Source organism: Lynx canadensis, chromosome D2 (assembly GCF_007474595.2).
Source record: "Lynx canadensis isolate LIC74 chromosome D2, mLynCan4.pri.v2, whole genome shotgun sequence".
Classification (NCBI taxonomy): Eukaryota; Metazoa; Chordata; class Mammalia; order Carnivora; family Felidae; genus Lynx; species Lynx canadensis.
The window spans coordinates 78,148,355-78,161,075 of NC_044313.2; the positions used below are offsets into that span (position 1 = coordinate 78,148,355).

General features: G+C 39.5%; 1 protein-coding gene across 1 annotated transcript in view; it reads right to left on the reverse strand.

Annotated features, from left to right (window-relative positions):
- The window catches only part of LOC115527629 (zinc finger protein 33B-like), an 81,249-nt gene that overhangs the window by 19,993 nt on the left and 48,535 nt on the right, over positions 1-12,721 (reverse strand). The window contains 1 exon segment of the mRNA XM_032595235.1: positions 7,866-7,961. Within this exon segment, the coding sequence (XP_032451126.1) occupies positions 7,866-7,961 (96 nt within the window).

The following is a 12,721-nucleotide window of genomic DNA, read 5'->3' on the forward strand; positions in this document are numbered from 1 at the left end:
AGACCATCAATACAATCAAAAGACAATCCACTGAATGGGAGAAATTATTTGCAACCATTTATCTGATAAGGGGTTAATGTCCAAAACAGAACTAATATTGCTCAATAAGAAAAATCAAATTTGACTTAAAATGGGCAGAGGATATGAATAGACATTTTTCCAAAGAAGACATACAGACGGCCAACAGGTACTTGAAAAAGGTACTCTACATCATCAGGGAAGCGCAAACCAAAACCACAATGAGAGGTCACTTCATGCCTATTAGAATGATTATTATCAAAAAGAAAAGACATAACCACTGTTTACAAGGATGTGAAGAAAAGGAAACCCTTGGGTACTGTTCGTGGGAAGGTAAATTGTGAAGCCACCATACAACACAACATGGTAGTTAGTTTCTCAAAACATTAAAAATACAACTATCATATGATCCAGCAATTCCACTTCTGGGTACTTATCTGAAAAATATGAAAACACTAACCTGAAAAGATATACACACGTTTGTTCACTGCAGCATTATATAAATAAATGAAGAATAAACATGTAAATAGTTGTATATTAAATTACATAAATTACATATACTACATTACACATGTTTTACATATGTATATATGTGTATATTTACTATACATTTTACAAACATTATATACATGTGGAATATTATTGAACCATAAAAAATAATGAAATCTTGCCATGTGGGGACACCATGGATAGATCCTGAGGGCATTATGCAAAGTGAAACAAGTCAGAAAAAGGAAGACAAATACTGTATGATCTCACTTATATATGGAATTTGAAAAATGAAAACCGGAAACAGGGATCTCATAGATACAGGGAACATACTGCTGGTTCCAGAGGTGTGGGTTTGCGGGTAGGTAAAATGGGTACACACACGCGGACACACGGACACACAGACACACGGACACACACACACACACACACACACACACAAATCCTTTTCAACAACTGATGCTGAACCAATTGGATATCTACATGTAAAAATATTAAACCCCTTTCTCACACCACACACAAAAATGGGTAACAGACCTAAATGTAACAACTATTTACTTAAAGAAAATATAAGAATGAATGTTTTTGTCCTTGGGATAGACACAACCCTTTTAGATACAACACCAAAACCAATAGTGACAAAAGATAGAACAGATAACCTGTATTTCATGAAACAAAAAACTCTTTTGCTGCAGAGCGCACAGCCAAGATAGTAAAATGACAACACCAAAACGGGAGAAAATATTTGTAAACAATATACCTAATTAGGGACTGATATACAGAATATGGAAAGAATGCTTACAACTCACCAATAAAAAGACAACTACAACTAAAATATTAATAAGGCAAATGCCTGTTGAATATTAAGCTTATATCCAGCAACCTTCCTATAAATGACTTCTATGTTGTAGGAGCGTGCCGCATTAGGATTCTTAGACAATTGAATCTCTGCAAAAAGAAGAGTTTTATTTCTTCCCTTGTCACCTTTCATATCCTTGTTTTGTTGCATTACCTAGGATTTCTACTAAGATGTCTAAATAAGAGTGGTGAAACCGGATGGCCCTGACTTGCTCCTGATCTTAGAGAGAAAGCACCCAGTTTCTCTTTATTATATGTGATGTTAACAGATTTTTTGGTAGATGTTTTTCATCAACTTGAGGAAATTCTCTATTCCTAGCTTGCTGAATTTTAATCATACATGGATTCTGTTAAATGCTTCTTCTGCATCAATTGATAGGATCATACAATTTTTCTTTCTGCAGTTTACTGATGGGATGGATTATGTTAATTGATTTTTGAATGTTGAATGAGCTTGCAGGCTTGGAATAAATCCTAATTCGTCATGGCATATAATTCTTTTCCTACACCGTTGGACTTTATTTGGAGTTCTGCATCTATATTCCTAAGAATTATTTGTAGTTTTTCTTCCAAGAGCGACTATCTGCTTTTGCGATTAAGGAAACAATTCTTTGGCCTTAAAGAAAGAGTGGAAAAGTTCCCTCTAACTACAAATCATCCCTAGGAATTTACAAAAAGGCCACTCGAGGTAATAAATAAATTCAGAAAAGCTGTAAGCCACAATATAACCACCCCCAAATCAGGTGAGGCTTCTATGCAACTGCAATCAACAATCTGAAAGGAAATTAATAAAGCAATTTTATGTATAACAGCATCTTTGTCAGCCTATGGTAGATTACGCTGATTGGTTCTGGAATGTTGAACCACTTTTGCATACTGGGAATATATCCCACTCGGTCACAGTGTAGGATTCTTTTTATATATGGCTAGTTTCTATTTGCTAATACTTTGTTAAGGAATTGTGCTAGTAAATTTATGGGACATATCGATCTATAGATTGTTTCCTGGGCTATCGTTACATGGTTTTGGTATCGGGATAAGAAAAAACTCCATTAAAACTGTTTCCTTCTAGGAAAAAAAAAAAAAAAAAAGGAGGTTAGAGTGGGAGAGAGCCAAAGCAGAAGAGACTCTTAAAAACTGAGAACAGGGGCGCCTGGGTGGCGCAGTCGGTTAAGCGTCCGACTTCAGCCAGGTCACGATCTCGCGGTCCGTGAGTTCGAGCCCCGCGTCAGGCTCTGGGCTGATGGCTCGGAGCCTGGAGCCTGTTTCCGATTCTGTGTCTCCCTCTCTCTCTGCCCCTCCCCCGTTCATGCTCTGTCTCTCTCTGTCCCAAAAATAAATAAACGTTAAAAAAAAAAATTAAAAAAAAAAAAACTGAGAACAAACTGTGGGTTGATGGGGGGTGGGAGGGAGGGGAGGGTGGGTGATGGGTAGTGAAGAGGGCATCTTTTGGGATGAGCACTGAGTGTTGTATGGAAGGCAATTTGACAATAAACTTCATATATTGAAAAAAAAAAGAACTTTTTCCTTCTATTTTTCTACAAGAGATTGTGTAAAATCAGTGTTAATTCCTCCTTAAATGGTTACATGTTTGATAGATGGTAAAAACATCTGTAGATCTTTTTAATCTATTTTTTTACATTAAATTTCTTTAATTCAAATTATCTACGTCACCTTTATGACAATCTATGGACCATCCAAATTGTCCATGTCATCTTGAGTTTGGTAGTTTAGGATTTCTAAAGAATTGATCCATCTCTTCTTGACTGTCAAATTAAAAGCATAACATTTAAAGTATCACCCTGTTAATGAATGCAGAAGTGATAGCGCCACTCATTGGTGGTTTGGGGTGTGTGTGCGTGTGTGTGAAGACTGCTAGGTTTATCAATTTTATTTTTTTTCTAAGCACTGGCTTTGTATCATTAGGTTTCTCTGTTTTCCTATTATAAACTTCATTGATTTCTGCTTTTTTCATTTTCTTTCTCCTACTTGCTGTGGATTTACTCTGTTCTTTTCCACTTTCTTCAGGTAGAAAGTTCATTATGGATTCGAGACCTTTCATCTTATCCAATGTTAGCATTTATTACTATAAACTTCCATAACAGCACTTTAAGCTGCTTCACACACAAATTGGTATACTTCTTCATTTAGTTCTAAGTATTTTTAAAATTTCCTTTGAGACTTCTTTGATTCATGCTTTACTTACATGGGTCTTGTTTAATTCGTAAGGTTTGTTGACTCCCTGTTACTGATTTTTTCTTTTTTGTTTTTTGTTTTGTGGGGTTTTTTTTTTTTTTTTGGGAGGGGGGTAATGTTTTTATTTATTTTTGAGAGAGAGACAAAACACAAGTCGGGGAGGGGCAGAGAGAGAGGGAAACACAGAATCTGAAGCAAGATCTAGGCTCTGAGCTGTAAGCACAGAGCCCAGCATGGGGCTTGAACTCACAATCCGTGAGATCATGACCTGAGCCGAAGTCAGACCCCAACCAACTCAGCCACACAGGTGTCCCCACAGTTTGATTTCTTTATGTACGGACAACATAGCATGATTTCAGTTCTGCAAAATTTCCTAAGCTTTCTTCATGGCCCAGTATATGTTTTACCTTACTGAATGCTCCACGAGCACTGGAGGAGAACACATATCCTGCTCTTTTAGGTAGTATTCCTAACCAACTGAGCCACTCAGGTACCCCAGTCTTTTAGGTAGTATTCTACATTTTCGTTCAATCCTGTTCAGGGATGTGCTCTGCAGCTCTTCCACATCTGCTATTAATTCATATCTGTTGTCTACAAGTTCTACCAATTACTAACAGTAAGGTGCTGAATTCCCCAAATATAATTGAAGATTTGTTTATTTATCCGTTCAGTTCAGTCAGTTTTGATTTGTGTCCTAGGAGGTTCTGTTGTTTGGTGCGGTCACATTTTGGATCACTGCCTGTTTTCCTCTAATAATTTTCTTTGCTGTCGAGACTACTTTATCTGATATTCATGGAGTCAATCTTGCTTTTGTTTTCATTAATATTTGCATAGTACATCTTTTTCATAAAATTTTATTGTTGATTTTTGAGAGAGAGAAACAGAGCATGAGCAGGGTAGGGGAAGAGAGAGAGGGAGACACAGTATCTGAAGCAGGTTCCAGGATCTCAACTGTCACCACAGAGCCTGACGTGGGGATCAAACTCACGAACTGTGAGATCATGACCTGAGCCAACTCAGATGCTTAACCCAGCCACCCAGGCGCCCCCATCTTTTTCTATTCCCTATCAACCTCACTATGTTCTCTCTGAAGTGAATTTTTTGTAGATAACATATTTCTGCATCATGTTTTCTGTTTCATGCAGTCTACCAATTTATACGCCTATGGGTGTATTTAGTTCATTTACATTGATGGTGAACACTGCTAATGTCAAGGTTTCAGTCTGCCATTTTATTTTTCGGTTGTTTTCTCAGTTTCTCATTCATCTCTTCCTAACTAATTTCTTACTGGTTGCCTGAACATTATTTTAAACATTCCATTTTCATTAATTTAGAGTATTTCGTTTTTTTCTGTTTATGCTTTTTCTGAATGTACCACTTCATATAACTTTTTAGTGGTTGTTCTAGGTATTTGAGTCCATTTCTAGGTAAAAGGCACATATATAATCTATCACAGTCTTCTCAGATCAACATCTTATCACTTCAAGAGAAATGTAACACTTTAATTCCATTTAAAGCCCTTTATTCTATCTTTTAAATGTAATTATATCATTTTCTCCACACATAGAGCATCAAATCATAAGATATTTCTAAATTTTGCCTGAATCAAATATGATTATAGAAACTCATGAGAAGGAAACTCCATTACTTTTACCCTTATTTTTGCCACTTCCATTTTCTTTCTTTTCTAAAGTTCCACCTTTCTAGTGTTATTTCCTTTCGATTCAGAGAACTTCCTCTAGCCATTTTTAAAACCTTTGTTTGCTTACAACACTTTCTCTTAGTTTTCCTTTTTATGGTATCTTCAGCTCTCCTTTCATGAATATATGTTCATAAGATACCGCTTTTGTCTGAAAGTTCTTTTCTTTCAGTATCAAATAAGGGCATCGTTTCCCTCTAGCTTCCATGCTTTTGGCTGAAACATCCACTATCATTTCCAAAGAAAAGGAGATGTTTCTCTCCGGCTACTTTGAAACATTCTCTTGTTTTTAGAAATGTAATCATGACATGCCATTGGCGTGGATCCCTTTGCATTTATCTTACTTGGAGTTCACGCAGATTCTTCAATGAATACTATTAGGTCTTCTGCCGAACTTGGGAAGCTTTCAACCATTATTCTTTAAAATCCTTCAAGTCCCACCCTCTCTTCCCTTTCTGTTACTCTTCTTCCCGACACAGAGAGAATCCACCCTCCTCTCGTTACCTCCATACCTTCCAATCGGGACTGACCATAATCACCCTTAAGGAAAACGACAAGCGTCCTCTAGCGACATCTGTAGTGCTTATGCTCTTCCCAATATCTTCTCCACGGGCGAGAAAGATCTTATAAACATAAACCACGCATTGCTTGTTAACCAAAATATACTAAAAAGGATAACATTAAAAACTTTAATAAGACTTATGATATTTACCTTGTGGACCACAACTGCCTGACGTCATTTCCTGTCCCACACTCATCAATCACTCACTCCCCTCTGGCCACTGTGACTTTTTTTTTTTTCCCCGCTATTTCCCAAAAAACACCAAACACATTCCTGCTCATTGGCTTAGTGGGTGCTATTCCCCTTGCTGAGAAGAGGCAGAAACCACCCAACTCACACAAACATTTCACTCAAATCCTGCTCTAATGGTGGCTGATCTCCTACTTTAGGTCTCCCCTGACTACTCTTCTTAAAACAGCACAATTTAACTCTGCCCTAATTTCCTAGGTCATTTTTTACCACTACACAGCGTTAATACGCAGAAGTATCTCTTTCCAGTGCTACTTTTTAAATGTATGAGACATATAAGTGTATAAATTCAAGGTGTACATGTTAGTTTCAGACAATTATAAACTGTATTATGACTGCTACTGTACCAATAATCAGCACCTTTATTATGTTACACAATTCCCATGCCTTTTTAGTGATTGGAACGATTCAGTTCTGGTGTCTTGGCAAGTGTGATTATCACAATACGATACTATCTGCATACTTGATATGGTATCCGCCATCTCTACGGCTTACTTATCTCTTCTGATCTTGTACCATCCCTCCTTTCCCACTCCCCATCCCCTGGGAACCACCACAGTACCCTCTGTTATCATGAGTTTCCCTTTTCCAGATTCCAGATATAAGTGACACCACACGGTAACTGTCTTTCTCTTAAAGTGGCAAGATGTCATTTCTCATGACTGAATGATACTACTCTCTTTTCTTTCTTTAGCCATTCATGAACTGACGAGCACGCAGGTTGTGTCCAGATCTGGCTATTGTGAATAAGGCCGTGATACACATGAATGTGTATATTCTCTTCGATATCCTCTTTTCATTTTCTTCGGGTATGTTCCCAAGTACAACTGCGGGATCCTAGGACAGTTCTATATTTAACTGCTTGAGGAATCTCCACACCCTCTTCCACAGTAGGTGAACCAATTTACATCACCACCACCGACAGTGTACAAGAGTTCCCTTTTCTCCTCATCCTCGCCAACACTTGTTCTCTCTTGTCTTCTTGGTGCTAGCCATTCTAAATGGTGTGATGTGGCTCGGATGCGCATGTCCCTCACGTTAGTGATGTTGACCACCTCTGCGTGTATCTCTTGGCCACTAGTGCTACTTGTATAAAGTCACTGGCACATTATTCTTTCACTGCTATGGCATTTATTAATTGTTTTTAATCAAAAAAAATTTTTTAACATTTATTAATTTTTGAGAGAGAGAGACAGAGCACGAGTGGGGGAGAGCCAAGAGACAGGGAGACACAGAATCTGAAGCAAGCTCCAGGCTCTGAGCTGTCAGCACAGAGCCCGATGCAGGGCTCGACTCATGGACAGCAAGATCATGACCTGAGCTGAAGTCAGACGCTCAACTGACTGAGCCACCCACGCGCCTCTCACTACTATGGTATTTAGACAACAGCAAGCACTCAAAAATTATTTAGGTCGGAAAATCAGTGTATGAAACAATGCCTGGGAACAGCAGGAATGCAGTGCAACAACGCAGGTAAGGTCGGAGGCTGACACTGCTTTGAGAAACACAGACTCATGCAGGAAAACGATGGCAAAGGGGAGGAAGGCAAAGATTGGTCTGCTGACCAATGTAAGAATGGTGAATATTCAAAACGTGAATCAAACAGGAGAACATTTTTCGTGAGAGCAGAATCTGGAGGTTTGGTTCAATAACCAGTATTCTCAGTCACTCACTGGATTATGACTTCTAAACAGGTACCTTAAAAACACATTCCAAAGTTGTCCAGCCCTGGGTTATTCATGGGAAGATAATAAATGTCCTGATGTTCATCGGTGCCATTATGTATCAACTCACCTGGGAGGCTCTGGCTTGGGAATTCTTCCTCCAATATCCATGGCTCCTCTCCTTGCTCCAGCCTGAAGATCACCTCTGGTTTGGTAGCACAGGACCCTGTCAACGTGAAATCATTCAGGATTCAGACCAGGTGGCCTAGACTTCAGGGCCTCTGGAAGAGGAGGAAGCCGCTGCAGCTGCTCAGTGAAGAAGCCACGGAACACTTCACTGGAGAGGTAAACACAACTACCTTCCTGGCGCCCAAAAGTGGTCAATCGGCAATGACTCCTGAATTCCGATCTTAAATATCATTCAACGCGGCACCAAGCCTATACGCCTCATAATTAACACAATCAAAACATGCTACTTGGAATTATATAAAAACAGTCCTTACCCACTGAGACAAGGTGGCTGTAGTTCTCCAGCATCACGTCCCTGTACAGGGACCTCTGACTTGAGTCCAAGCACTGCCACTCCTCCTGGGTGAAGCCCACGGTCACATCCTTAAATGATACTGACCCCTGGAATTTCTGTTCAATCTGAAATGTTCAGAAGTGGGTGACATGGAAAAAGCTGTATGGGAACCAATCCTTCTCATGATTACCAAAATAGTCTGCAGAAGGTGTGTTTGGCTTTAGGCTTTGAGGGGAGACGAGAAATCTAACAAACACTATGCCATTGCTTCAGGGTATTATTAATGTAAAAATCACCAAATCCCACAATGTATCCGGAACTGTTCCAATTCTTAGAAATGCTAAGATTAATAAAACTGTTCTTGTATTCAAGGAGCACATATTCTGATAAGAAAACATGCAGTAACAAGTTACAATCGCTAAGGTGAAGTACGCACAATACAGACTAAAACAAGCAGCAAAATTAGCTCTGAGTGGGGCCTCACTGAACAACGGCTGTAGGAGAACAGGAACCCCGTGCTCTCATGAACACAGGGTCATGGTCCCAGGTGCAAGGAAAGGCGGGGCTCCTCTACCACATTCGTGAAATGAGAAGAGGGCAAATAGCGGAGGAAAAGATAAGAATCCACCCTGGAACTGTGATGACAGAAAGGGCCATAAAGGAATTCATGCAATGGATCACAAAGTAAACTAGACCAAGTCTTCAAAATGTGTGATCACTTTCCACCTTAAAGAATATTTTGGAAACGTTGAAAAAAAAAAAATTAAAAAAAAAAAAAAAAAAAAAAAAAAAGAATATTTTGGAGTACAGGGGCGCCCAGGTGGCTCAGTCGGTTGAGTGTCTGACTTCTACTCAGGTTATGATCTCGCGGTTCGTGAGTTCGAGCCCCGCAACGAGCTCTGTGCTGACAGCTCGGAACCTGTAGCCCGCTTCGGATTCTGTGTCTCCCTCTCTCCCTGCCCCTTCCCTGCTCATGATCTGTCTCTCTCTGTCTCTCATAAACGAATAAACGTTAAAAAAAACTTTAAAAACAAAAAATATTTTTGAGTACTACCAAAGTTGATATTTACGAATTACATGAATATACTATCAATACATTTTGTTACAAATTTTTATTCTCCAGTTTAAAAGGAAAAAGCCAAAGGTGTCTGGGTGGCTAAGGTGGTTAAACCTCTGAGTTCGGGTCAGGTCATGTTCTGCCTGTTCACGGGTTTGAACCCCACATCGTTTTCTGTATGGACAGCATGAAACCTGCTTGGGATTCTGTATCTCCCTCTCTCCCTGCTCCTCCCCAACTCATGTTCTGTCTTTGTCCTTCCCTCTCTCTCTCTCTCTCTCTCAAAAATAAACATAAAAAAGTTAAAAAAATATATGTAAATAACGTGTTTCTACCTGTTGATGAAGCTACATATCGTGAGTATAAAGGCTGAGGTTCCTTAAGTATCTGAAGTGGGAGAATACACTGAGACATGACAAGTCTATGAAGAAGTGAGGTGGAGCAAGATGATAAAATCAGCAGCACACAAAGATCTTCCTGAGTCATTTTCAAAACCAGTAGGCACCTCAGGAACCACTGAGAACACTTCCAGTATCACTTGTAATGTGAGTTCCGGTTCCCACATTTCAAGCTTCAAATTGGCAGAAGAGGCATCTTCCGGTCGACTAGGAGTCAAGAGATCTCCAATTTGTCCACTTCTCAAACTGCATTTTCTGCAAATGAACTATTCTATATAGATCCCGAATGTAAATCTTTATACGCTTCTGTAATTTCAGTACCTACAGCATAAAGGTGGTGTAGGATTGCACTAGCTAATCCAGAAAACTTACTTAACATAGTATTATCCAGGCACATAATTAGAATTCACCAATCAAGAGATATATTCAATTCCAAATCATTCCTGACATACCAGCTCTGTCCTTTAATGAAACTGCTTCAAGAAATTATTTTAGGTTTCTTTATTTATTTTGAGAGGGAGAAAGAGAGAGCATGAGCAGGGGAGGAGCAGAGAGAAAGGGACAGAGAGGATCCCAAGCAGGCTCCATGCTGTGAGTGTGGAGCCCCAAGCACGACTCCATCCCAGGAACTGTGAGATCATGACCTGGACCGAAATCAAGAGAAGGATGCTAAAGTGACTGAGCCACCCAGGTGCCCCATCAAACTGTTTGAAAAACAGTATTACAAATATTCTTCATTAAGGAAAACAAAATACTTCAGAGGGCTTCCACAAAATATGGGATAGCAGAAGATGACTGAAGGTAAAGGTCGAATTGCATTAATAATAAAAGTCCTTTTATATGTTGAAAGAAAATTACAAACTATAACCACAATTTAAACTTAAATGATAATTAATATTAGAATAAAACTTAAATACTGAACCACTCTAGAAGGAGTAAACTTTAACTCCTGGCCCCCTGCCTGCCCATAAGGGTACATTACAAATCCTGCCCCTGACATGAACCTGGGCCACGTGACTTGCTTTGTCCAATGAAAAGTAGTACAAGGGAAATGTGTCACTTCAGGGAGAAGTTTTCAGAGACATCATCCTTCATCCTTGACCCCACAATGCACAGCACAGGGAACAGAGCCACGCCTTAGCCCCTAAGATCACAGACACAAACAAAAAATAAATTTAGGAATCCTTTGTTACGACACAAGCTGACTGATGCAGTGTTGAAAAAACAAAACAAAATAATCCAATAAAATACAAAAGAACAACCTCTAGAGACCACCTGTGTATACAACAGGCTTGAGCATCAAAGCTTGAGCAAGGCAAAAGGACCCACAGCGACCACGACCACGACCACCAAGCTGACGTGAACAGGCTCATTAAGCCACAGGCCCTCACTGACCAATGGGCTGCCCACGGCAGGCACAGTGCCTAAGATTACCAAAAAAGGGGGAAAAGTTACAGCTACTCTAGAACTACAGCCCCTCACCACCGCCTAGTAGCAGACGGTCTCCCCTTTGCCATCCTGCCAGCTGCTCCCTTGCAGGATATCCAGTAAACTTCTATTTCTTCTGTTCTGTCTTGAGTGAATTCTTCACTGGCGCCTGCCGGCTCCCACTCAGTCGGGGTGCCCCACACAACCAAGAAAAAGCATAGGGAAGAAATACATTGTCAGATGGAGGGACTAAAGCCTAACAAGAACAAATACAAATGGGTTACGTCACCCAATACAAAAAACAATTATGTTATTTTAGGCTTGAAAATCTTGTCTTTTCATTTTTAACCAGAAATGAAAAATCATGAGGAAAACAAAACAGGATCCGCACCGTAGGACTTACAGTAACGTCAAAATCACGTGAGTTCTTTTAATGCCCTACACAGTTGTAAGAGTTTCTCCTTATAAAGAGCGATGTTTCATTCTTAGAATCCTCACCAGCTGGCACACATTAAGACACATACTAACTATTCATAAATGGTTAACGAACGAAGTGAATGAAGGCCTAATTAAGGTACATTACAGGGAATACAAACTGCGGCGAAAAAGAGACTTACTTCAGTGATAAAAACAGTTGCAGTCAAATGGAACAGAAGAGAAACCCCCCAATAAACCCACGCATATATGGTCGACTGATTTTTGACACAGTGCCAAAAACACACAATGGGGAAAGGATAGTCTCTTCGGTAAATGGTGACGGGAAAACGGGATACCAACACGCAAAAGAATGAAACTATACCCCTATCTTATACCACTCATACAAATTAACTTGAAATGAATCAGACTTAAACATAAGAACTGATACCATACAATTCCTAGAAGAAAACATAGGGGAGAAGCTCAACATTGTTCTCTAGGATCATGTTTTTTTGGATAAGATACCAAAAGGAAGGCAACAAAAGCTCAAACAAGACTTCATCAAACTTAAGAGCCCTGCCCAGCAAACAGTCCATAAACTGAAAAGAACCTACAGATTGGGAAAAGATATTCACAAATCATGTATCTGATAAGACGTTAATATCCAAAATGTACAAACAACTCATACAACTCAAAAAGCAAACCAGCAAATAATCCAATTAAAATGAGCAAAGGACCTGAACCGACATTTTCCCAAAGACCTACAAACGCCAATATGTATATGCAAAGGTGCTCAATATCATGAATCATCAAGGAAATGCAAACCAAAACCACAATGAAATATCACTTTCACACCTCTCAGCATGGCTACCATCAAAAAGACAAGAGATAATAAATGGCAAGAATGTGGCGTAAAATGGGAACCCTTCACTGTTGGTGGGAATGTAAATTGGCGCAGCTACCTTGGAGAAAACTATGGCGGTCCCTCATAAAATTAAAAATGGAACTACCAGATGATCCAGAAATCCCACTTTTAGGCACAAATCCAAAAGAAATGGAATCAAAACTGCAAAACACACCTTAATCCCCTGTTCACTGCAGCATTGGTTACAATAGCTGAGGCATGACACAGTGTAAGTGTCCATCAACAGAGGAATGGATGG